The 27,612-nt window shown below is 49.2% G+C and overlaps 1 protein-coding gene across 5 annotated transcripts in view; it reads left to right on the top strand.

The window, feature by feature from the left end:
* dlg2 (discs, large homolog 2 (Drosophila)) overlaps nt 1–27,612 on the top strand; it is a 1,378,721-nt gene that overhangs the window by 438,302 nt on the left and 912,807 nt on the right. For all 5 annotated transcript variants that reach the window (XM_038818412.1, XM_038818411.1, XM_038818410.1 and 2 more), the window contains one exon: nt 20,212–20,328. In XM_038818412.1, the coding sequence (XP_038674340.1) occupies nt 20,212–20,328 (117 nt within the window). The remainder of the gene's footprint in view (nt 1–20,211; nt 20,329–27,612) is intronic.

Genomic DNA, 27,612 nt, shown 5'->3' with positions numbered 1-27,612 from the left:
CGATGTTTGAGGGACGTCCCCCCCGGCTGAGGGGCTGGTTGCTAGGCGACAGGGGTTATCCGCTGAGGTCTTGGCTGATGACGCCTATAAGGAGGCCTCAGACCAATGCGGAAACCCGATACAACGAGGCCCATGCAGCAACCAGGGGTGTGGTGGAGCGCTGCCTTGGCCTCCTGAAGATGAGATTCAGGTGCCTGGACCGATCCGGAGGGGCCCTGCAGTACCAGCCCGACAGGGTCGCTCGCATTGTTGTGGTCTGCTGTGCGCTGCACAACATCGCGATGCAGAGGGGAGATGACCTGCTGCAGGAGGCGGAGGCCAGTGGCAGTGGTGCCAGCACAGAGGAGGAGCAGGAGGAGGAGGAGGAGGAGGAGGCTGGTGGAGTGGCGGGTGCAGCACGCAGACACGACCCAGGTGCTGGTGATGTCCAGGAGGCGGCACGACGGACACGGCGAGGACGGCGGGCACGCGACGCCTTGGTGGCAGCACGGTTCACGCGTCGCATGTGACGTCCCCGCTGAACACCAAACCACCACCTGCATCGCTAGTCGTGCAGAGGGTCAACACACAACTGCCACCACCACAACCCCCCCCCCCCCCCCCCCCCCCCACCCCCTCTCCGTGTACACTGCTCCACTTCGACATCACCCTTACCACTGGGTCCAGACGGTATGGCACAACATTGATGGCTGTGTCAGCGGGTGTGATCAGTGCCATGTGGAATGATGACAGCCCGCTCTGCGAAGAGCTGTGAGCTCAGAATCGTTAGAGAGAGTCTGACCCATGGCAATAGCTGAACCATCCACCTTGGTGGCCGCTGAGTTCGTCACGGACACTCCATCACGTGCCCGCGTGGGCTAGCTGTGGGAGGGGGTGGGGGGAGGGGCAGGGACTGCACACCCGGCACCGAAATTTCACCGCTCGTCAACCCCAGCGACACTCGGTCACCATCACGATTCCTGTGGCTGTGGAACAATCACACGGTTTTACAAGTAAGGTGGAACAGTGCGTTTAATGTTAACAATAATTTACAGGTGCCCTAGCCCCTACAACTAAACTGTGCCCTTCACTCGTACCAACTTACTCAGTGTCTCACTTTGTTGCCTTACGGGCCCTACCACTACGTCTCAGTGATTCCCCAGATGATACAGCAGGAGTGGAGGAGGACTGCTGCGAATCGCCCCCTTCGACTCGTTTCTCCTTGGCCAAGCGTTTCCTGGGGCGACCCGGCCTTGATGGGCCAGGCTGCTCTGCGGGCGTCTCGGGTGACGTTGTGCCACCCTGCTCTGCCTGCTGCCCACCCGATGCACCAGGGATGGGACGGGGGGAGGCCGAGAATTCCGGGATGTCCCGTGATGGACTTAATGGGACGGGCCCCGAAACCACCTCCTCCCTCGGGGAGCCCGGTGGCCCCCGGGCCTCACTTTGGGACAGAGGTGCGAGCGGGGAGGTGCCCCGTCGCGACACCGACACCTGGTGCTGCCAGTCCTGGAGGCCTGCGACGGTATCCACCAGGATCCGAACGTTTGCAGACACGGAGTCCAGGGAGTTAGACATTCCCGCCAGGGACTGTGCGACCTCGACCTGTGAGTGCACAACGCCATCCAGCACATGTGTCAGGCGGTTGATGCTCTCGGCGACTGACTGCTGCGACTAGGTCATGACCTGGTGAGACTGGACCAAGGCCCGCAGGGCGCCGGCAATGTCGTTTTGGATCTGGCACATTGCTGCCTGTGAGAGGGCAACCCTGTCCAGGGCCGAGGATGACGCGTGCACATTAACCCCAACGCCTCGCATAACCTGACCCATTGCCTCCACCGCGGATGCCATCCGTGCGGTGTCGGACTGGGTCGCTGCCATGAGCGGCACCACTCCCTGCTCGTGGACGCGGTTCGACTCCTCTAACAGCGTCTGCAGAGCCAGGAAGACAGCCCACGTCCCGTCATTGTGTCCCTGGGTTTCTTGAGGTATCGGCTGTGCGGGTGGGTTGAGAAACTCCAGGAACTCAGAAAACGTCTGGGAGCCAGCTGCATGCTGGGCCTGGCCTGGCCTCCGCCAGTCCAGGCCCTCGTCTGCTCCGACCTCCACCTGCTGTACCTGCTCAGCTGTGATGTGCGAACCAGACTGTGACTCAGGAGCCTCATCGCTAAATAGGCCAGCCGGGGTGAGTGTCTGGGATGGTGGATGGTGTGGGAGATAGCTGTGCCGCAAGCTCGAGGTCGTCTTGGGTTGACGCCTCCTCTGTGTCATCGTCCATGTGAGAGGCCGCAGGGCATTGGCGGGCCATTTCTGTTTCCTGCTGTGTCGCCACCCTCTGGGCGTCCTGCTCCACAGATTCTGTTGGGGAGGATGGGACTCCCCGCTGATCGGGCACCGAATGTTGTGCAGCCCTGGGTGAGGTGGGACCAGATGCATGTCTCCGCCTTGAGGCAGACGGCCCTGGTCGTTCGGCATCACGTCCTAGGGAAGAGAATGAAACGGCTTATTTAGATTCGCTCGGCCGGGCGCTGGACGGTCCCAGTGGGCAGGGTGTGAAGGGACAGAGGATGGGGGAGGTGTCCAAGTGGGCAGGGTGTGAAGGGACGGAGGATGGGGGAGGTGTCCAAGTGGGCAGCGTGTGTGAAGGGACAGAGGATGTGGGAGGGGGGGGGGGTGTTTGTCATGGAGGATTGTCTCACTTGTTGCAGCTCCGCCAACCTCGCATAGCGCGACCTCCCGGGTGCCAGACCCCCCAACAAGGTCCAGTGCCCTCTGTTAAAACGTGGTGAGGGGGTGCAGGTTGGGCAAATCCCATCCAGTCTGGTGCTGCTCACGGGTGTTGTGAGCGGTCTTGGCCTGTTGGGGGAGGGGACATAGGTAGATCATTACAATACGGCAGGTATCAGCAGTCCGTTCAGATACTGGCACAGTTTGGGGGTCAAGTTGTCATAAGACCATTACATCTCTCCACGGGGGCCAGAGCGCTGGGTCTGTGACAACTTTGTGAACCACCCTCAACTAACTCTGCCCCAATCCCCCACCACCCCCCGTGCCAGGGGGGGAGGTGGGTGATTAAGTTAAGGGGGGAGGGATGGTTGTGACCAGGGGGCACCCTCTTGGCACTTACCCTGCAGCCCTGGTGAGGTCGTGCATCTTTTTTCTGCATTGCTCTGCTGAGCGAGGGGTCTGCCCCACAGCACTAACGGCAGCAGCCACCTCACACCAGGCCTGGCGCACAGCGCTGGCAGGTTGGCGATGCCCTCTACACGGGCAGATGATGCCCCTCCTCTGCTCGACGGCATCGAGCAGCGTCTCGACATTGGCCTCAACAAACCGAGGGGCAGCTATCCTGAGCTCCGACATCATAGCCGACAGATTCTGTGCTCGCCCGCGCCTTTTTACGGCGTCGGGCGGCGTCACGTGGGCGTGGTCGTATCATCGTCGCGTTCCGTCGTCATCGCGCACGTGATTGACGCGGCCGCGTTCCTAGCCCATTTCCCGGACGTGAATACGTCGGGAAATGGACCCTTCCCGACCGTCGTAAAACGCGCCCGTTTTAACGGCCAACTTCGCGATTTTTCGCGGGTGTGGAGAATCGCGCCCATGGGGCGGGATTTTCCCGTACCCGGCGGGATGGGGGGTCCCGGCGGGACGGAGCGGCGTGAACCACTCCAGCATCGGGCCGCCCCAAAGGTGCGGAATGCTCCGCACCTTCATGGGCTAGGCCCGCCCCAGAGTGGTTGGCGCCCCGCCGGCCGGCGGGATGGGGGTTGGCGCCACATCAATTGGTGCTGAAGGGCCTCCGTCGGCCGGTGCGAGTCGGCGCATGCACGGGAGCACCAGCGCGTGCTGGCGTCATCCCCGTGCATGCACGGGAGGGTTCGTCTCCGCATCGGCCATCGCGGAGGACCACAGCGGCCAATGCGGAGTAATAGAGTGCCCCCACGGCACAGGCCCGCCCGCGGGCCAGGCCATTGTGGGGGCACCTCCCTGGGCAAGATGCCCCCACGACCCCCCCCCCCCAGAACCCCAGAGCCCGCCCGCGCTGCCAGGTCCCGCCGGTAAGGGACCTACTCTGATTTACGCCGGCGGGACCAGCTACAGGCGGGCAGGACATTGGCTCATCGCAGGCCATGGAATTCGGGCGGTCCCGGCGCCCATTGAGTCGCGCCAGACCCCGCCATTCTCCGAGGCGGGCGGCGTGACTCATGCCGGGCCATTTTGGGGGTTGGGAGAATTGGGAGGACGGCGGGGGCCGGGATTCACGCCGACCCCCGGCGATTCTCCCACCCAGCAAGGGGGGGGGGGGGGGGGGTCGGGGGTCGGAGAATCCCGCCCATGGATTTTGGGCCAATACCGCTCAACAAACAACATGAATAAACAATAGAATTACAGATGTACTCCAACTACTTTTTAAGTCAAGCCTCTGAAATTACATGTGCCAGTTGTCAGTAAATAACTTCATATTTTTTAATCAATCTTCCAATTATAAATAATTCTAATATGTAAAAGGTTTAAGTGACTTGGAAGATTATTTTTGTCGGAGATTTCAGTGCTAATGTAGCTCAGAAGAATCTTTAAAAATATTACAGCTGCTAATAATATTCTGAATGTAAATATGAAACTTGTTGGTCCTATGTATTGAAAACAGTGCTTGAAAATTTTCAAAATGGTGTCACAACATTGCCAGTTATAAAGTGCAGTTTGGTATGGTGGATCTGTGGTCTCTCGTGTGAACAAAAATAAACTATGGGGTGGTATTTTGTGTCCAATGATGCACAAGACAGGACGAAAACCCATAATCAATCAATTATTTTCTGGTTCAAAGAAGAGTATTTGGAGGAATGTGGCTGTACACATTTACAGTTAAACTACAGTTTTTAAAAAAAAATTCGAACAATTAACCAGTTACAAATTTTAAGCCAAAACTACCATAAGCTTTTTAGCTAGCTTCCTTGATGAATAAACGAATTATTCCATTTTTAATTCTTTCACGGGATATGGACATTGCTGGCCAGGCCAGCTTTTGTAGTTTATCCTTAATTTCCCATGAGAAGGTGGTGATAAGATGCTTTCATGAAATGTTGCAGTCCATGTGCTGTTATGAAGGATGTTCATGGATTGTAAACCAGTGGCAATGAAGGGGTGGCAATATAGTTCCAAGTCAGGATGTTTTCTGGCTTAGAGGGGAAATTACAGGTGACCTATCTTTACTGCTTTTCAAAGACTGAAAATTGAACCAACGTAACAGTTTTACCTGAATCCTTTTCAAAGCAATTTGCTCCTCGTATTCTTACCATAAGTTGTTGACTTTCTGTTGTGATATGTTTCCATGACTGTGCCTCCTTTGGCATCTTCAAAATATCTCTGGGTAAAAAACATGTTACACCATCAAGGAAACAGAAAGTTTTACACGAGAACTCCGCAAAAACAATCCAGAAATTCGGAGCTGGCTTTCCCAGCCCTTCCTGACGGCGGGATCTTCTGGTCCTGCCAAAGGCGATCCCCACGGTGGGTTTCCTGGCAGCTGATTGGAAAGCCACGCAAAACACCTTACACATCCAATCCCACCAGCAGCCAATGGGGTGCAGCACAGTGGGGGGGGGGGGGGGGGGGGGGGGGAAGAGATCCCACCCTGGGTGAGCATATTTACTGGACTCTGCCTTTTTTTTTCTTTTAAAATAAATTCAGAGTACCCAATTCATTTTTTTCAAATTATGGGGCAATTTAGTGTGGTCAATCCATCTATCCTGCACATTTTTGGGTTGTGGGGACGAAACCCACACAAACACGGGGGAATGTGCAAACGCCACACGGACAGTGACCCAGAGCCAGGATTGAACCTGGGACCTCGGTGCCATGAGGTAGCTAACCCACAGAGCCACCAAGCTGCCCCGACTCTGCCTTTTTATATATAAAATTAAAGTCTATCAATATTTTCAATACAGCACTATTTTTCTTGGGCGCAATTCTCCCAAAGGGAGACAAACAGCCGATGCCAGAGTGAAACCCGGAGTATTTCACTCCGGCGTCGGAGGTCACTCCTCACCCCCTATTTCCCCCCCCCCCCCCCCCCCCGGGGGGGGCTGGGAGCGGCGGCGCGTGAATTCCGAGCGCCCGGCCATGACACTTGCCTCAAAGCGGTGCGCCGGGACGTGGCCGGCGGCGCCTAAGTGACGTCAGCCGCGCCTGGGCAGGTTGGCCGGCGCCAACCCGCGCATGCGCGGTTGCCGTCTTCCCCTCCGCTGCCCCGCAAGACATGGTGGCTTGATCTTGCAGGGCGGCGGAGGGAAAAAAGTGCGTCTTTTAGAGACGCCGGCCCGACGATCGGTGGGCACCGATCGTGGGCCAGACATCTCCTGAGCACGCCCGTGGTGCTCGATCCTCCCTCCGCCTCCCACAGGCCCCACAAACACTGGTCGCGCGCTGTTCACGCCGGCAGCGACCAGGTGTGGTTGGCGCCAGCGTGAACTGGTCGGGCTCGGCAGGCCGCTTGGCCCATCCGCGCCGGAGAATCATCGGTCGTCGTGAGAAACGGCGAGCGGCGATTCTCCGAGCGGCCTGTCGCAAAACGCGAAACGCCATTTTGGGGGGGGGGTGGTGGGAGAAACGCGGGGGGGGTGCCAGGGTGGCGTGGTGTGATTCGCCCGGCCCTCCCGCGATTCTCCCCCCGGCGTGAGGTGTGGAGAATCGCGCCCCTTGTTCCACAAAGTGTTTTCAAATTTTAATGTTAATGAAGGTATTTGAAATTAGCATTTGATACAAAAATATGTATGAATGATGAGTATTCGTGAACCGAGTATATGGTAGCGTGGCCCCTTTAAGTGGGAGGGCGTGCTGATCGGCGTGGCTGGTTGGAGCCAATCGCACAGGAGCATGTGAAGACTGACCAATAGGGAGTAAGTGCGGGACCCTGGGATTACAGGCCCAGGTAGTGCGGACCTTGATGCCAATACCCATCGTTTAGTGAATATATACTAGTCTCTGCCTTTTGTTAAGAAATCCCTTTGTTACTATTGGAAGCCTGCGGTGTGTTGTCTTGAGCCATCACATTGGCGATGTAGTAAAAGGTTCGATCGCAGCATGCAGTATTTTGTGATTCGAGGGGGGAAAGGAAGAAGCATTCGGAAAAAAGACAAATGAGAGTCAGGAACCGTTGACCTGACACCCAAAGAGTGAGTGAAAATGCGCCTATAATCGGGAAACTAGGGACTGGATTCTCCCAACGGCTTAGGCCCCACAATGGGAAACCCCGTTGACTCGCCAGCGTAACGGAGCATCCTGCCGGTGAGGTGAAACAGAAATGTGGCACAGCAGAGCGGAGAATCCAGCCCCAGACCTATTTGACCAGGGGGCTGAAGATTGGAGCCAGGGCAAGACAAACCAAAACTGATACTTCTGACAGTTTATGGACTTCAAACCTACAATTTTATCAGAACTGTAATATTCACGGAGGCACTCGACTCGTTGATCATCCACTAACATTATAAATGAAATTCCACTGTAAGGGACCCTGAAGAGTGCATCTCAGCCATCATATCCAGGCTTTGCCAGCTCACTCAGCACTGCGAGTTTGGAACTGCACTTAGCAACATGTTGTGCAACCATTTAGTTTGTGGAATCCATCATCTCAACTTCCAAAAGAAACTCCTGGCTAAAACTACAATCACGTAAGAAAAGGCGATCGAGATAGCTCAGGTGAAGGAGCGCACCGAGAAAAGGGTCACTGAGCTCCAAAGCATGGCTAAAGGGGAAGTCAATCAAGTATGCGGTTGTATGGTATGAGGTGTGCTGCGGGACCCACAGGCACAACAGAGAACCAGACACGGTCCTAGGGAGCGGACCGAAGTGAAAGGACGTGGAAAAGAACTGTCATCGACCCAAAGAGCGGTGGACTGCTAACGACTGTGGGGGTGGGGTGGGAGGGGGACGACAGCATCCCCAAGAGAAGCATAGAATCAGAAGATGCACTGGCCCCACCCAGCTCCTCCCCCCCCCCCCCCCCCCCCCCCCCCCATCTATCCCTGTAACCCTACCTAACTCCTGGACCCACCAAGAGGCAATTTAGCATGACCAATGCAACACCTGCACATCTTTGGACTGTGGGAGGAAACCCACGCAGACATGGGGAGAATGTACAAACTCCACACAGACAGTCAGCCAAGTTCAGAATTGAACATGGGTCCCTGGCACTGTGAGGCAACAATGCTAACCACTGTGCTAATCAATGCATTTCTTGTTCTGTTCAATAGCAACGATGATTGCATTTGCATGAGGCTGAAGCTTTGTTGTAGAGCTGATTTTAAGATTCATAATTGTTTTTCTTTTTCAAGATTTAATTCAATCTCTATTTCCTTTTCTGTTTGGTTAATTTCTTTTTGCATTAAGTTCATCAAATATTTACAAATTATCTCAAACTTATCTGAATTGTTAAAGGTTAATCTACTCGGTCTTAGTTACTTTTCTTGTTTCTAAGCAGCAGTTTCTAAGTCTTGTTTCTGTTAGTCACAGGAGTATATCCACAAGCTCTCTGAAATTCTTTCTCGCTTTGTTGAGATGGAGAAGTGGAATCAATTTTATATTTTATTTTGTCACGTATATGCTCCTTTGTTCGACTATCTGTTGGAGGTGTTAATGAGATTGGACTCATTCTTATGTATTCACCTCCACAGTCTAGCTTTTTAGTTGGTTCTATACTTTCCCTATTCTCTGATGTAAGAGAGTTGGAAATTGTTAGGTCTCCAAATCTCAAGTATTCCCACATCATATAAATTGATTAACAGTCCTTTGTTATCCGTTAAAAATATAAATCAGTTAACAGTCCTTTGTTATTTGCCAACAAACTAACTTCTCCAAGAGAAGGATATATCTAAATATGGAAAATCCTAAAGCATCTCATATCAATTTCTCATACATACCTTTACTATAAACATACTTACGAAATCACGATGGACTTTGTTTGACGAAGCAGGCAGAAGAACAGAACTTTGACGCACTCCAGCAGGAGAGGGAGTGAGTGCAAGTTCTGTGAAACTGCTCTTCTTTTTATACATCATTTCCCCTATTTAGTGAAGGGCTTTTCCTGTATTTTATCTTTGATACTGGGCAATTTCCTATAGCTAAATGATCAGGTTTGTGGCTTATCAACAATATGTGATTTAATGATCTTAGTGTCTGCTTGAATGTCTGTTACTGTAGATCCAGAAGGTCTGATTGTGTGATCCTGAAGGAACCATAAGTCCTCAACTTAAAGCAAACTAATTTATTAACTAACAATTAATTATAATTGAGTTTGGCACTCCAGAACTATCACTAGTAATCAAGTAATTAAATATTAATGTATTAACTGATTCAAAACTGCACGTACTAACTATCGTTAGTATCTATCATACACTACTGCTGTCTAGTCATTCCTCGGTTGAAGGAGATCAAGATCCTCTGGGAGCTGATACTTATAGCGGGATCTAATGGTGCCCTCTAGTGGTAGTGTTACAGCTAGATGTTGTAAATAACCCTTTAGTTATCTACATGTATAAATATAATTACATGGGTCAGCTAAAGTTTTTGCACCTGATGTTGACTTTTGAAAGACCGTTCTGCTGAAGTGGTTTTGTTCCACTTTTAATTAAAACCCTTGATGTATTATTATACATTGGATTGGATTGGATTTGTTTATTGTCACGTGTACCGAGGTACAGTGAAAAGTATTTTTCTGCGAGCAGCTCAACAGATCATTCAGTACATGGAAGAAAAGGGAATTAAACAATTCAAGAAAATGCATGAGAATACATAATAGGGCAACACAAGATATACAATGTAACTACATAAGCATTGGCATTGGTTGAAGCATACAGGATGTAGTGTTAATGAGGTCAGTCAATAAGAGGGTCATTTAGGAGTCTGGTGACAGTGGGGAAGAAGCTGTTTTTGAGTCTGTTCGTGTGTGTTCTCAGACTTCTGAATCTCCTGCCCGATGGAAGAAGTTGGAAAAGTGAGTAAGCCGGGTGGGAGGGATCCTTGATTATGCTGCCCGCTTTCCCCCGGCAGTGGGAGGTGTAGATAGAATCAATGGATGGGAGGCAGGTTCGTGTGATGGACTGGGCGGTATTCACGACTTTCTGAAGTTCCTTGCGGTCCTGGGCCGAGCAGTTGCCATACCAGGCTGTGATGCAGCCCGATAGGATGCTTTCTATAGTGCATCTGTAAAAGTTGGTAAGGGTTAATGTGGACATGCCGAATTTCCTTAGTTTCCTGAGGAAGTATAGGCGCTGTTGTGCTTTCTTGGTGATAGCGTCGACGTGAGTGGACCAGGATAGATTTTTGGTGATGTGCACCCCTAGGAAATTGAAACTGCTCACCATCTCCACCTCGGCTCCATTGATGCTGACAGGGGTGTGTACAGTACTTTGCTTCCTGAAGTCGATGACCAGCTCTTTAGTTTTGCCGGCATTGAGGGAGAGATTGTTGTCTTTACACCACTCCACTAGGTTCTCTATCTCCCTCCTGTATTCGGACTCATTGTTATTCGAGATCCGGCCCACTATGGTCGTATCGTCAGCAAACTTGTAGATGGAGTTGGAACCAAGTTTTGCCACGCAGTCGTGTGTGTACAGGGAGTAGAGTAGGGGGCTAAGTACGCAGCCTTGCGGGGCACCGGTATTGAGGACTATTGTGGAGGAGGTGTTGGTGTTCATTCTTACTGACTGTGGTCTGTTGGTCAGAAAGTCAAGGATCCAGTTGCAGAGTGGAGAGCCAAGTCCTAGGTTTTGGAGCTTTGATATGAGCTTGGCTGGGATTATGGTGTTGAAGGCGGAGCTGTAGTCAATAAATAGGAGTCTGATGTAGGAGTCCTTGTTTTCGAGATGCTCTAGGGATGAGTGTAGGGCCAGGGAAATGGCGTCTGATGTGGACCGGTTGCGACGGTATGCGAATTGAAGTGGGTCAAGGCGTTCCGGGAGTATGGAGGTGATGCGCTTCATGGTCAGCCTCTCGAAGCACTTCATTACAACTGACGTCAGGGCCACCGGGCGGTAGTCATTGAGGCACGTTGCCTGGTTCTTCTTTGGTACCGGTATGATGGTGGTCTCCTTGAAGCAGATGGGGACCTCGGAGTGGAGTATGGATAGGTTAAAGATGTCTGTGAATACCTCTGCCAGCTGGTATGCGCAGGCTCTGAGTGCACGACCAGGGATCCCGTCCGGGCCCATCGCCTTCCGTGGGTTCACTTTCAGGAAGGCCAATCTGACTTCGGAAACTGTGATGGTGGGTATGGGTGAATTATGGGCTGCTGGGGCACTCGACAGCGGATTGTTGGTTACCTGCTCAAACCGAGCATAGAATGCATTAAGTTCATCGGGGAGGGGTGCGCTGCTGCCAGAGATACTGCTCGGCTTCGCGTTGTAGCCCGTTATGTTGTTTAGTCCTTGCCACAACCGCCGAGAGTCTGTCTGTGACTCTAGCTTAGTTTGCTTATACATGTCCTTATTCTTAACCGAATTCTGCAGACAGTGTGATCTCTAGCACAACATACACTGGTTCCCTTTATCCACAGCACAGGTTACTTCCTCAAAGAACTCCAATAAATTGGTTAGACATACCTCTCTTTCACACTCTGCCTGATTATCATGAGCTTATCCAAATGTCCTGCTATAATGTCTTAAACAATAGCTTCTAAAATTTTCCCTGTGACAGATGTTCAGCTAACTGGCCTGTAGTTTCCCATTTTCTGTCTGCCTCCCTTGTGAATAATAGAGTAATACTTGCTATCTTCCAATCTAATGGGTCCTTCCCCAAATCCAGGGAGTTTTGGAAAATTGTACCACAGAAGCCATGGCAAAAAGCTGATGTTCCAACTTTTATCTCCACTTCTCATCAGTCTGGAATCTCTTATTTGGAAATAGTTCAAATACACCTCTTCCATTGGCTCAGATACAGGTCATCTGGTGTTACCCCACCTCTGTAACTAGAATAATGTACGCTGATTCACCTATTATCCCCTGATCCACCGGAGTTTGCATTTCATTGTGAGCAACTTCTTGTAGATGCAGAGAAGTTGCAAAGTTACATCCTCCAATTACACAAGATCATAAACATTCACGTCAACATATTTCAACCCAAGTCCCATGGGTACTAAATCCATTAAAAAAAATGTTAATAACATTTACTTCCACAATATCTGAAAAGAAAAAATTTCCTCTGATACAGATCCTCTGCCCTACCGGTATGGTTAATAAATTATACTAATACATGGATTTCCCGCTGGAGTAGAATCGCTCCTGGTCTGCCCTGGAGCTAGGAATGGCACCCAGGAGTGAATCACTCTCCCTTGCCATGCAACTTTATGCATGGTGGAGAGCTCCCAGGATTCCATCCCGAATCCTGCTATTGTGCCGCCATTTTGAACAAATGGCCTGATACAGAGGGCCAGCGACTGGTCCCTTACCTCCTTCAGAACACAACACAAATCCCCCTTGCTGACATGTAAGGGAATCCTGCCAACCACTCACCCACAGGAATTTCTGGACAGCACATACACACCAGAGTGATCCATCAAACCCCCCCCCATCAGATCTCATATCAGAGACATTCCCATTATATCAGAGACCCCCATCAGCCACGCATGCCCATAATCCCTGATCCTCTGCGATTCGGCATATTAACTGTCCCTACTGCAAAATACTCCGCACAGACAATGTCCCAAGCCAGGAATCGAACCTGGGACTCTGGCACTGTGAAGCCATAGTGCTAACCACTATGCTACTGTGCTGCCCATGAAAGGAAAGAGCGTAAAGAAGATCAACCCTCCTCAGATGACAGGGATTTGTCAGAGCATGTGGAGGCAGTTTTTATCCAAATGAGTCTTTCATAGATACCAGCACCATGGAGAAACGTGCAAGGGATGCCAGGGACAACGTGATCAACACAAAGTTTCCACAACACTATTGCATTTGCATGACCATTGCTCCAACCCCTTACCTCCAGCACCTTCCTGGGGCATAGAACTAGTCCTGCCATCCTCTCATGTTGAGTTGACTCTAGACCTGCATTCTCCACAAAGTAAAAGGTAAAATTGCCATAGTTTCATATGGCCATAGGCTGCTTTCTCCTTTGAGGGAGAGAGCTGACTGGTGGTAATTTAACCTGAGAATCACTGCACTTCAGGCGAGGGGCAAGATTGAGAAGGTGGGCCTTCATGAATATCCTCACCTGGTGTGGCAATTGAACCCATGCTGCTGGCCTTGCTCTGCATCACAAACCAGCTGTCTGGCCAAATGAGCTAAACCAGCCCCCTTACAACCTAAAATTAAATGTGGAGCAAAGCTTTGTCACCCACATGCATTGGTGAATTTTGATACCAAGGATGGGATAAGTAAACATCTGCATAACAACCTCCCTTGCCTCATTATTCTGACCAAGCTCCGTCTTTCAAATGCTTTGAATGCATGGTGGCAAAATGGTTAGCACAGTTGCTTCACAGCTCCAGGGTCCCAGGTTCAATTCCCTGCTTGGGTCACTGTCTCCGTGGAGTCTGCACGTTCTCCCTGTGTCTGTGTGGGTTTCCTCCGGGTCCTCCGGTTTCCTCCCACAGTACAAAGATATGCAGGTTAGGTGAATTGGCCATGATCAATTGCTCTTAGTGTTCAAAAAAGATTGGATGGGGTTACTGGGTTACGGGGATAGGTTGGAAGTGTGAGCTTAAATGGGGTGCTCTTTCAAAAAAAAGGGCCAGTGCAGCCTCGATGGGTCGAATGGCCTCCTTTTGCACTGTAAATTCTATGATTCTGCAAATTCTATGAACCAAACCTGTCTCATTTATACATACTGGAAGTATAGTGTGCCTACATCCTCTGGATGGAAGATGTAGCTGTAGAAGAAGTGGGTGGGTGGGGGGGGGGGGGGGGGGGGGGATAGGGGGGGGGGGGGATTCCATAGAAGCATAGAATCCCTACAGTGCAGAATGAGACGATTTGACCATTGAGTCTTCACTGATACTCCGGGCACTCTACTGAGGCCCACTCCCCCACCCTATCCCTATAACCCCGTGCATTGATCATGGCCCACCCACCTCACCCGCACATCTTTTGACACTAAGGAGCAATTTAACATGGCCAATTGACCTAACCTGCACATCTTTGGACTGTGGGAGGAAACCGGAGCGCCCAGAGAAAACTCGCACAGAAACAGGGAGAATGTACAAAATTTCCAAGGTCACCCAAGATTGGAATCAAACCCAGATCCCTGTCACTGTGTGGCAATTAGCCACTGTACCACAGTGCCACCCTGTTCCGCAGGTGATCATCACACTTTGCCTAGATGGAGGTGAGCAAGGGGGTGCCCAATCTGAGTCCAGTGCCGGAGTCAATGATATATTTCAATCCACAAGGAAATCAGAATATTGAGGATGACATAGCAGGCAAACTCGCGACAGATAATAAATGTATTTAAATGGGGTACTCATTGTTGCATGGAGGGAACCCCATTAAATCACTGGCAGATTTGCATGAATGTCCAATAATTAGTGCAGAGAAATGCGACACATCTCATTCAGGAATACTGGGCTCGTTTCTCCGTTTGGGAGATAATGTTCTCCGCCGGAGCTGAATTGCAACTTGTTTACGATCCCCTGGGAGGACAAACGGGTAAGCAATTCAGCACTCCACGCCATTCAAATTTATACATGGCATGGAATACGAGGGAACCCCAGGGAATCCCACTATTGGGCCACCATCTTGAGCGGCCTACCAGTTCCCCCCCCCCCCCCACCCCCCCCCCCCCCCCCCCCCCCCCTGCAAATTGGCCCTGAACCCACCTCCCTCCCTGTCTCCTTGTGGGAAAGTGTCTTCTGGACAGAGTCTAGGGGTCACGTCTCCCTCTTGCCTGGCCACTACTGCACTAAGCTCATGGCTATCACGATGGAGTGTATGTCAGAGTGCATCTGGATTAAATGCTTGACCTGGTTCTCCATGATGGTTGTCATCCTCCCCATCGATAAAACCCTGAGACATGGCAGAACTCATGGTGTGCATGGACTCATCCATACCTCGTGCAAAGCTGTGCATAATCCCTCGCATTTCCATCATATTTTTGCCTCTCATCTGTTCCTTGTAGGAAGTATGCTTCTTGTGGCCTTGACCAGTGGCCCTCCATCTGCATGGGCTTCAGCAAGGGTTTGATCCCCAGCAGTCCTCTGATTGTTTGGAGATCCAGCTGTTAGATCCTCCCTCAGTTGCTGGGATATGTGTGTCACCTGCTCTCCAGATTATGTTCACAAATCTACACAGACCCTCTGGATGTAGCTGTGTTATCGGGAGCGGATGATGAGGCAGATAACTGTACATCTCTGGGTTAGTGGCTGCTTCAACGCCAGAGATGAGTCTTTGGGCTCTTCTTGTGGCTGCAGCCAGGTCTTTTGGTGGTGATGACCTGTAGTGGGGAACAAAAAGAACCGTAGGAAGAATTGTCATAGTTGCAGCACTTCATATTTAATTGCATCCATCATCTGTGCTCATATGACACCACCAGGGTGATTGCCTCTTCCTCCTTACTACTTCCTGGTCCAGCTTTGCCTTCTGTGACTGATTATGTTACTTCCTTGCCAATGATCTCTATTGGCTGGTTTTTGTGTCCTTGTTTTTTGCAAGTGTAAATGGCGACGGGGGTTCAAAATCTTGTGGGAGACAAAAAACAAGATTCATACTGGCAAAATCCCATGATGTGATCATCCACAACCCCCCGCCAGTGATTTAATGGGGTTCCTCCATGCAATAATGAGTACCCCATTTAAATACATTTTATTATCTGTCACGAGATTGCCTGCTATGTCATCCTCAATATTCTGATTTCCTTGTGTTTTGAAATATATCATTGACTCCTGCACTGGACCTAGATTGGGTGCCCCCTTGGTCACCTCCCTTTGGTCTGGCGGGATGCCAGGAAAGACCGCTCCTGCCTTTCCTGATGGTCTGGAGCAGAACGTGCAGGAAGGTATCGCTGAAATGTGGGGCTGGTCTGACTGAGTGATCACATATCTCCCTGATGAACATGCCACTCGCAATCAGTAAAGTGTCCAGGCAGTGACGCAAAGTCTTCCTGTTTGAACAGGAGGTTCTTTAATTGGCCACATGTAAATGCAACATTGTCAGCTGATGACGGGTTTCACCAATGAAAAGCTTCCATTGTTGCTAAATTGCATGTGTTTACCCTGTAAACCACTGACACTTGGAATTTTAATTATAATCATCTGGGAAATGGCAAAAAAGTGGGAAAGTGGAAGTGGTGCAATAGGTTGGGAATGGCATGCAGTTGACAAAATCCCAGCCTTTATGTGGACATGTCACCTACTCCTCTGAGACCCTCATGACGGTGCAGCAACACTCCCAGGCAAACCCAGAAGCTCACCAAAACGCCTTCAAGAGCACTCCAGGGTACATTCAGGCATTTTGGCGTAGAAAATGTTCAAAAAGATTACCTAACCTGCAAACTGGGTGCCTGACCCTTTAAATAAGATTACTGCAAGACCCATTTTGAAGCTTCAAGCCTGGAAATTGGTTGACCATTCGTCACATCAGCCGGTTGGACAGTGTGATGCCACGATTGTGATTTGGAAGATGCTCTGTGTGCGCCCTACATAATAAGCTGCCCACAAAGAAGCAGCTAGTGGCTTCAGGCCGACAGGTGGCACAAGGCGTTCTTAGTTAGGTCCTGGAGTTGGAGCAATAGGAATATCTAAGGGAGGAGATCTGGTCCTGTCGATGGCCACATTTGTGCCTCATGTGACAGCAGTGGTTAGTATCGGTGGATGCAATGCAAACACACTAGGTAACTTGCATTACAAAGATATCACTCTTCCTGGCCTGGGCATCTCCATTGAAAAGACCAAATTTCTAGAATCCAAGTTGATTGATATCTCCGAGGTGACAAATAATCCAGTGGATGAAACTAATAAAGATTGCATTATCCCAATAGAAAAGGCTAAGGGACATTTTCTGATTGTGGTCGGAGAGGATGACAAGAATTGGAGAACTCCACTCTATGCCCAGCAGGCTATTGAGAGACTGGAAGAAAATGGCAAAGAGAACTATGAACTTATCACTTACCCTGAGGCTGGACATCTGCTGGAGCCATCATATTTTCCATTCTGCTCTGTCTCTTTTCATCGGTTGGTGGGACAGCCGGTGGCATGGGGAGGGAAAATGAAGCCACATGCATTAGCCCAGATAGACCTATGGCCAATGATTCAGACATTTCTACGAAAGCATCTTGAGAATCACAGCAAGTTGTGAAACTATTCAATATTCCCAAAATTGGGGAATAAATTTACTCAATTTAGATGTGCAGAAACTTGTAATTCTCTTCCAACACAGTGTTGTAATTTTTACCTGCCAATTAATAATGCTTTCCTGTACAATATTTTAATAGGGAGAAATGATTTTTCTAATTAAATGTGAAATTTTCTGCAAAAAAAAGGGCAGCACGGTAGCATGGTGGTTAGCATAAATGCTTCACAGCTCCAGGGTCCCAGGTTCGATTCCCGGCTGGGTCACTGTCTGTGCGGAGTCTGCACGTCCTCCCCGTGTGTGCGTGGGTTTCCTCCGGGTGCTCCGGTTTCCTCCCACAGTCCAAAGATGTGCGGGTTAGGTGGATTGGCCATGCTAAATTGCCCGTAGTGTCCTAAAAAGTAAGGTTAAGGGGGGTGGGGGGGCGGTTGTTGGGTTACGGGTATAGGATGGATACGTGGGTTTGAGTAGGGTGATCATGGCTCGGCACAACATCGAGGGCCGAAGGGCCTGTTCTGTGCTGCACTGTTCTATGTTCTATGTTCTAGTGTCACTCACTATTCAAGGCAATTCCATGCCCACATGTCTCTACATGTGAGCTTAACCACTGTTCATAAGTAGATTTAAATGAACTTTATATACCTGTTCTTTTAAAAGGTAATATCAGATGGTGCAGTGGTATCTGATCTTGTATATGAATAGTATCAACTCATATTACAGCTCCATTTTCAGAATACTTATGGTCCCTTTATAACTACACATACCAGCTGGTACCTTACTTTAGGGTTGTGTGAACTGACTGCATTAAGTTGTGACACAGGCTGTGGACTCCTCTGGTCAGACTTTGGAACCTGCTTACAAGCATGTGCAGGGCTGAGCTCACCAGGACTGAAATGCGAATTAAATTATTCATAAAGAGCTCATGAGAAGGTTTAGTAGTTTAAAAATCATTCTGCAGTTATACTAGTTTGAGATTGTTGCTTCATCGTGGTCTCACAAACATGCCAGCGTACATTGGGATGATAAATCAGTGTTATCACTCTTTAGCTACACTGTACATTTTTTCTGTCAACTGGCATTGTCATTTTTCATAGTCAACTGCCAGAGATCTACAAGGTGGTTGATTTCTTTTATTTGGGGGCTGTTCCTGTAACATACAGAAAAAACATTTGGAGTATAGTTTTTACAATGTACTGTTATGATCTCAAGGGAAAAATTTGAATTCTCAGTTATCAAATGAAAGAATCACACCGTAAAATTTCACATTTTAAACAAAACCTTGACTAAACAAGAATTAAACAGCAGTATGACTAACTTAACATTATATTTTTCATAGAATTCATAGAATTTACAGCGCAGAAGGAGGCCATTCGGCCCATCGAGTCTGCACCGGCCCTTGGAAAGGGCACCCTACCTAAGCCCACTCCTCCACCCTATCCCCGTAACCCAGTAACCTCATTTAACATTTTTGGACACTAAGGGCAATTTAGCATGGCCAATCCACGTAACCTGCACATCTTTGGACTGTGGGAGGAAACTGGAGCACCCGGAGACACGGGGAGAACGTGCAGACTCCGCACAGACAGTGACCCAAGCCGGGAATCGAACCTGGGACCCTGGAGCTGTGAAGCAATTGTGCTAACCACTATGCTACTGTGCCGCCCACTAAAATCCTGATTTCATAAATCCTGATTCTTTAATCTCAATAGACGACTACCGTTCTGTTTTTAATTCTATCCAAGTGTTCTCCTAGATGTTACAGCATCTTGAAGGTTTCTTCTTTTCTTCTGGTACAAAGCAGCATCTGTGACAGATGTTTGGAATTCAGTTTCACTGTCCTCAGTTTTCCAATCCGGCATTTGGACCTTCAGAGTTCTCTCTCTCTCTGTGAGGATTTCACTGCCAATCCCTTTCATGAGATTTACCAGGCAGATCTGACTATTTTTATTTGTCATGCACTTGGAACTTTCCCATCTGAGCATGGGCTCCACTTGCAATTTCTGCTAAGTGACTCCACAGATCAGAAACATCGCAGATTCCTAGAGGCTTCTATGCTCCTTGTTCTGGCTGCTGACAGATACCCCACTACCTTCTGAGTTTTCCAAACTGACTTCTGTTTTCTGTGAGTGCGCACAGATAAGCCCAAACCAAAAGGATAGTTCCCTATATCTATCACTATGGTAATGTGATGCACCTGGGATGGCACAGACAGATATTTAAATTGATTATGTTTCTATTTTAAAAGTGTTCTTTGATATGAAAAATATATGGGTGCTATAAGATCTTCTCTCTCTTCAGTTGCTTTCAATCTTTCTTTGATCTGGGGAATTAGATGAATAATTTGCATCTCAAATAAGGTCAGTACAATTCTCCCCCAGGTTTACTGTCTTCAATCCCCAGGTAAATGGGCTCAACTGCCATTTTATGGTTCGCACCCTTCTAACTCTGACCTTGTAAGTACACATTGAAGGACCGTTGATACAAAATACCTTGAGTGATCTGGCAACTTCTGAATTCCAGTATTTAAATTACTTTATATTTACAAATTTAATTTCCCCAGAACTAAAAGTTATGTTCCGGCAACATATCAATCATTAAATTGCATATTCATAGCATCGGTGACACCCTCGTATAAAGTTTCTTTATGTTCAGCCTAATGTGTTTGAAGTTCTTTTAGTGAAATTATATTATGTATAAATGCTAAAAGACACCATTCATACATCTACAACCAGTGTGCAAATTCATTCATTGAGTATGCAATATTAATTGACAACCAGTTTGATTAGTGCATGGGAATAAAGTGGTCAGAGATATTCCTGTGAAGCTCCAGTTGCAGCTTGATCAACTGCAAGTAAAGGTCAAAAATGTTTCCTGGCCATATATGTTAGGACAGATACTGATGCAGTCTCAGACTATGCCTCTGTGTTATGACATCACTCTTGCCTCTGGTTATTAGGTTTATCCCTGTGATGTCCAACCTCAGCTGCTTGACTTAACTGACATGGAGGAAGAGCCATGTGACCTGGAGCTTGAAGATGCCGTGAACTTTAAAGAAGGTACAGAATCCCATCAGGTTAGTCCCAACTTTGGCCAGTGTAAGGAGAAGAAGTGTTAAACCTGTAAAAAAATCTGACCTCTTCCAGTTATTGTGATAATCTTCAACAAGTCAACCTTCAGAACCAGCCACCTAATAGTAAATCCACAGTGTGTCTTCCAATAAGTAATAACCTGGAGTATTTCTCCTTTGCTGGAGAGTAACATAATGATTTCATAACATGCAGATTCCTCCTGTTGGGCTAGTGATGCCATAGGTCAAGTCCAGTCCGTTTCCTTGTCACTCCCCAGATGTTAATTAACCAACTCTTGTCAAATTAATATTACTGGAGCTAACAAAACTCAAGATTAGAGAATTCCCTTCTCTGGACACCTATAAGCACCATACAGCCAATCAAAAACTTTTTGAAGTGTAGACTTCTGTTGGAAGTACAGTAGCTAATTTGTGCATAGTAAGGTGCCATGAAAGACAATGAACAAAATCTCTTTTTCAGTTATGTTATTTGAGCAACAAGTGTTGTCCAGGAAACAGGATGAATGCCATAGCTCATCCTTGAATATTGCCATCTGCCTGAGAGAGGAGACTTGTTTTAATGCCTCCTTTGAAAGACTGGGTCAAGCTGATAGTGACTGGGAAAGGGATCGATTTGGTGGCAGGAGGTAAAAGTTTATAACAGGCTGAAGACAATGGCCTCAGTTTTCTCAAAGTTTAACTGGAGAAAATTGCTGCTTATCCAAGATTCGATATCAAACAATCAACCAGGTGGCACAGAAGCAGTGGAATGATCAAAGGAGATGGTTAGGAGCTAGAGTTTGGTATCATAAGTAAACATATGGAGGCTAAGCCCTTGTCCTTTGGATGATGTTGCCAAGGGCAGCATGAAGATGAAGAAATGAAGCAGGTCAAGGATGGATCAGGTGAAGACTCCAGAGATGGTAAGAGAAGCCGTTGCTAAAGGTATTCTGCCTATGATGAGATGTATGTGTAGAACTAAGTTAGTGCAGTTCTATAGAGGTAAACAACAGAGGGGTAGAGCTAGAAGAGGGTTGCAATAGCGAATGTATCAAATTCCACAGACAGGGTAAGAATATTGAGGGGGGTAACAGAGCATAGTCAAAAATATTCTCAATTATTGCTTTGGTTAAGGCAGTTTTGCTGATATGGGAAACATGGAGGGATTTTAGCAGGAAATTGTTAATGAGGTAAATGTTGATCAGGGGGCAATAACACACTCAAGTATCTTGGAGAGGAAAGGGATGTTGGAGATGGGGTGCTGGTTATTGGGGACAGACTGGTCAAGAGTGTTTTTTTTTGAGGAGAAAGAAGGAGAAAAATGAAGGTTCGGAGCTAAGGTGGGGGTAGGAATGAAACAGAGGTTTGACTCAGTAGGTAAGGTAGTGGGGAAGCAGCAGTGGCAGCCAAAAAGATGGTCCGAGTCTTGGAAATGAAGAAGCCCATGAACCACCCTTGTTAAAGGTTAGGATGGAGAGAGTAACTGATTGGGGTTTATGGAGATTGCCGGTGGCAGAAAAATTGAATTGTGAGTTATCTAAGTCCTTCAGGATAATCCCGGAGAGTACCAACAGAATAGAGTGAAGCTCAGTAGTACTTTAAATGGTCAAGCCATACCTTGTGATGGATGACTAAACTAGTTATGCATCACAGATATTCATGCTTGAATGAACTTGAAAACAAAATCTAGGCGAGTGACTGGGAGAGGAAACAGTGAAGGTTTTTTTTATGCGAAAAGGCTACCAAGATGGAAATTAGGAAATGATTCAGCAAATCAACTTGACAGCATCAAGATCAAGGGCAGGAATCTGCGACCCCCCGCCGGGTCGGAGAATCGCCCGGGGCTGGCGTCAATCCCGCCCCCGCCATGTCTCGAATTCTACGCCCCCCGAGATTTGGCGAGGGCGGGAATCGCGCCGCGGCAGTCGGCAGGCCCCCCCGCGCCGGTTGGTGAGCACCCCGCGGCGATTCTCTGGCCCGCGATGGGCCGAAGTCCCGCCGCTGACAGGCCTCTCCTGCCGGCGTGGATTAAATCACCTACCTGACCGGCGGGATTGGCGGCGCGGGCGGGCTCCGGGGTCCTGGGGGTGCGCGGGGCAATCTGACCCTGGAGATGTCCCCGCGGTGGCCTGGCCCGCGATCGGGGCTCACCAATCGGCAGGCGGACCTGTGCCGTGGGGGCACTCTTTTTCTTCCCCCTTCGCCATGGTCTTCACCATGGCGGAGGCGGAAGAGACCCCTACCCCTGCGCATGCGCCGGTATGACGTCAGCAGCCGCTGATGCTCCGGCGCATGCGCAAACTTATGCCGGCCGGCAAAGTCCTTTCGGCCCCAGTTGGCGTGGTGCCAAAAGCCGTTCATGCCAGCCGGCGGAGTGGGAACCACTCTGGCGCGGGCCTAGTCCCTCAATGTGAGGGCTTGGCCCCTAAAGGTGCAGAGAATTCCGCACCTTTGGGGCGGTCCGACGCCGGAGTGGTTCACACCACTCCAATGCACGGGGACCCACCGCCGGGTAGGGGAGAATCCCGGCCCAATAGTATGGTTGTCAGAATACAAAGGGAGGGTTTTTCATTTTTATTTTTTAAATCATTTGGTACAGTGCTGCACCACAGACGTGTGAGCAAAGTTGTAGCTCATGGAACAGAAGAGACAGAAGCCACATGATGCAAAATTGACTGAGTGACAGAAAACAGAGATTAATGGTTAGCGGGTGCTTTTCGGACTGGAGAAAGCTTTATAGTAGAATTCCCCATGGGGTTAGTGTTCGAGCCCATACTTTTCCTGATGTATATTAATGACCTATATCTTGGTGTACAGGGCACAATTTAAAAGTGCACAGATGATTTAAAAAAAAATTTAGAGTACCCAATTCATTTTTTCCAATTTAAGGAGCAATTTAGCATGGCCAATCCACCTAACCTGCACATCTTTGGATTGTGGGAGCGAAACCCACGCAAACACAGGGAGAATGTGCAAACTCCACACGGACAGTGACCCAGAGCCAGCATAGAACCTGGGACCTCAGCGCTGTGAGACAGCAGTGCTAATCACTGCGCCACCGTGCTGCCCCTAAAAATGCACAGATGATACCTACTCTGAAGTATTGCAAACTGTAAGGAGGAGAGTGTAGAACTTCAAAGGAACATAGACAAGTTGGTGGAATGGGCAGCCTGATGGCAGATGAAATTCAATGCGGCGAAATGTGAGGTGATTAATTTTGGAGGAAGAGCATGGAAAGACAATTTAAAATAAAGGGTACAACTCTAAAGGGAGTGCATGTGTAGAGGGACCGGGCTGTATGTGTGCATAAGTCATTGAATGTGGCACGACAGATTGGGAGAAGGGTTAATAAGGTATACAGTATCATAAGCATTATTAATAGGGATGTAGATACAAGAACAAGTTTATGGGCTTGATTCTCCATCCAGTGACTCTGGAATTGTGAAACGGGATCGGGTGGAAAATTGCGTGTCAGCCGAAAATCGAGGCCACCCAATGGAATGCCAAGCTCCAGTGCCTTGCCAGCGGCATGAATGAGTTCCATGGCACATGACAGTGTGGGTATGCAAATAGTGCAGTAAACACTCTGGGCCTTCTGCAAGGCTCCGCCTCCGCAAAGAGGAATTACCAACAGCGAGGTTCACTTGTGGTATTTAAAATTGGGGAACAGGCTCCATGGCTGGTGAGGGAGAGAGAGGGGGTATGAATAGTGTCCAACATTTCTGTGGTGTGCTGACAGTTGTGCTGCTGGTCAGGGGGCTTCTGCCAGGGCTGGAGGGAGTAGCGAGAAGCAGACAGGAGATGGACCGGGGGTGGTGGACGGGCATGGATCACCATTGCTGCAGCCTGCAAGGCAGCCATGCGGCTGCACACGCTCCTGGCTGACCACTGTGAACTTAGTGCCATGGGTCATATAAGTGCCTGTCCAGGGCACCCCCTCTAGGTACTCTCTGGCCCCAGCCAACCCATCAACAGGATGGGCATACTCCAGTGCAACCAGTGCCATCTTCTTGGCTGGGATGAGGATGTGTGGGGACTGGGTGCCCATATGCAGCTTTTACTTGTCAGGCTCTCGTGTGCCGATCCTGACCCGGTGAATCACACGCCAACATTCGTTGGAATTGCACTAGTTCCATCTTGTCTTGTACTAGCCCATTAGGACGTCCTGAATCGCTCTGCGACTGGTGCTGCTGTCGGGGCCATAGAACTCACGAGATTCAGTCCTGGCATCAGCATTTAGTCTCTGAAACGGAGAATGGGGCTCTATGTCCAACTTGTATAAGAGACAAGATCGGCCTTAGCTGGAGTACTGTATCCAGTTTTGAGTGTCACATTTTAGGAAGTATTATGGAGGCATTGGAGAGAGTGCAGTTATGAAAATAGATTGGAGAAGTTAGGACTGTTTTCATTGGAGAAGAGAAGGCTGAGGGGCGATCTGATAGGGGTATTCAAAATCATGAAGAGTCTTGACAAATGAGATAAGGAGAAAACTTCCCCATCCATAAAAGGAGCAAGAACAAGAGGCATAGATGTAAAGTAATTGGCAAAAGAAGCAAAAGCGATATGAGAAATAAAAATTCATACAGTAAGTGGTTCAGGTCTGAAATGGATTTCTTGAGAGTGTGGTAGAGGCAGGTTCAGCTGAGGCATTCAAAAGGGAATTAGACTGTAATCTGAAAAGGAGAATTATGGGGAGACGGCAGAAAAATGGCATTAAGCAAAATGTTCATTCAGAGAGCCTTTGTAGACATGATGGGCTCCTTCTGTAACAATTCGAAGATTCTGAGTATTTTGTGAGGAGGGAGAGATCTGTAGAGAACAGAGGAGTTGTGCTTTTGGAATAGCGAGGGTAACGGGAGGCAAGTTAGAGATTTACATCACCTAGATTGAACACTAATGAACACAAAGGTTTTGTGCAGAGGCTGAGGGAAGAAAGCAGGAAGAATATCGTGGGGAGAAGCTCAGAGTTGATTTAAAATAAGGCGAGAGGAGTGGAACAGAGTGCAATGTGGACAAGGTGCATTAAGGTAAGAATCTGGGGCGGGATTCTCTGGGAATCAGCGGGGCGGGCAGAAACGTCACAGTGGAGTGGCGGGAACCACTCCGGTGCGGGCCGCCCCAAAGGTGCGGAATCCTCCACACCTTCAGGGGCTAGGCCGGCGCTGGAGTGGTTTGCGCCCCGCCGGCCAGTGTGGAAGGCCTTTGCCGCCGCGCCAGCCGGGGCTGAAGGGACTCTGTCGGCCGGCGCGGGTCCATACATGCGTGGGAGTGTCAGCAGCTGCTGACGCCATCGCCGTGCATGCGCAGGGGGGGGTTGACCTTCGCGCCAGCCATCGCGGAGGCTTACACAGCCGGCGTGTCGGAATAGAGCATCCCCACGGCACAGGCGCGCCTGCGGAATGGTGGGCCCCGATCGCGGGCCAGGCCACCGTGAGGACCCTGGAGCCCGCCCGCACCACCAGGTCCCGCCGGTAAGGGACCAACTCCAATTTACGCTGGCAGGACCTGCATAGAACGGGAGGGACTTCGGCCCATCGCGAGCCGAAGATTCACCAGGGGGAGCCCGCCAATCGGTGCGGCACGATTTCTGCCCCTGCCAAATCTCCATGCCAGAGAATCCGGCAGCTGGCAGTATTCACGCCGCCCCCCCTGCGATTCTCCGACCCGGCGGGGGGGGGGGGGGGGGGGTCGGAGAATCCCGCCCCTGATGTGTGACCAGTTTGATCGTTTGGGTATGATAGGTGATGTAAGGTAGCACGGCATTGGGATGGCGAAGCCACAACTATGTCCTCAGGGTGCAGACTTGAATGTCTGTTGTGGACATCCAGTTTAACCATTCAGCACCAGATCTAATTGGACCACATAAAACACCTTTAACTCTATTGCTACAATTGCTTACCACTCAACGAGCAATTGACAAGATAAAACATTTTTTCTTTACAGCAATCTATTTTCTTAAACTTCTCATCCATGCTCCACCCTCCAACAAAATGTGCCACGAATTAATTGGTTTACTTTGTAACAAACTGAAGACCACCTAATCAGAAACCTCTGCCACTTTCCCCCAGCTTCCTCTCGCTCATCAAGCCAAAGTTCCCCAATGTTCCCTGCTACCCTCAACCTGAACTTATATATTTTTATAGATTTTATCCGATCTCCTGATGTGCTCTCTCCCAAGTCATCTTGTCGATGGTGGTTAGCATCAATGCTTCACAGCTCCAGGGTCCCAGGTTCGATTCCCGGCTGGGTCACTGTCTGTGTGGAGTCTGCACGTCCTCCCCGTGTGTGCGTGGGTTTCCTCCGGGTGCTCCGGTTTCCTCCCACAGTCCAAAGATGTGCGGGTTAGGTGGATTGGCTATGCTAAATTGCCCGTAGTGTAAGGTTAATGGGGGGATTGTTGGGTTACGGGTATACGGGTTACGTGGGTTTAAGTAGGGTGATCATTGCTCGGCACAACATCGAGGGCCGAAGGGCCTGTTCTGTGCTGTACTGTTCTATGTTCTATGAAGAGACCCACCTCCTGCTCCCTTGACACTATTGCCACCAAACCGTTGATTACTCAACTTCCCATCCTGGCCCCCATATTAGTTAATTCTTTGAAGGTTCCCCCTGCTCAGTTACAGGCCCCTCTCCATTCAAATCTGTAATCACCCTTCTCCTCAAACAACTGCACTTGACCTCTGTGTCCTTGCAACTACATCCCATCTCCAAAGTCCTTGAGCATGTTGTTGTTCCCCACCCCTTCCAATCTGTGCCCATGTTTCCTGCAATTCCTTTTGTTATGGACTTTCTTGTCTGCCAGCCTCCAGCATATCACACAAGCTGCCTGTCAGCAGGAACCTGACAGAAAGAAAATTAAAGGAGCTACAGTTTAAAAACTGCAGGATATTTTGGAACCCATTCTTCCAGGTTTCCTGATATCAAAACAGACATTGCCATTTCTTGCTTTGATGACATGAAACTTATCTCCAGGGTAAAGTCTAGGCCATGGATGGGCAAACTACGGCCCGCGGGCCGCATGCGGCCCGCCAAAGGTCTTTATGCGGCCCACCAAGTCATTAAAATTTTTTTTAAAAAGGTTAATGGGGGGTCTGTTGGGTTACTTACTGGTATAGGGTGGATACGTTGACTTGAGTAGGGTGATCATTGCTCGGCACAACATCGAGGGCCGAAGGGCCTGTTCTGTGCTGTACTGTTCTATGTTCTGTGTTCTATATGAGGCGCCCAGAATCATAACCGGGTGAAGTAATTATTTTACTTAATATACTATGCGGCCCTTTAATATTGTGA

This window comes from Scyliorhinus canicula, chromosome 14, assembly GCF_902713615.1.
Source record: "Scyliorhinus canicula chromosome 14, sScyCan1.1, whole genome shotgun sequence".
NCBI classification, from domain to species: Eukaryota; Metazoa; Chordata; class Chondrichthyes; order Carcharhiniformes; family Scyliorhinidae; genus Scyliorhinus; species Scyliorhinus canicula.
The sequence above is the reverse complement of the archived record's forward strand: the minus strand, read 5'-3'. Positions and strand labels throughout refer to the sequence as shown.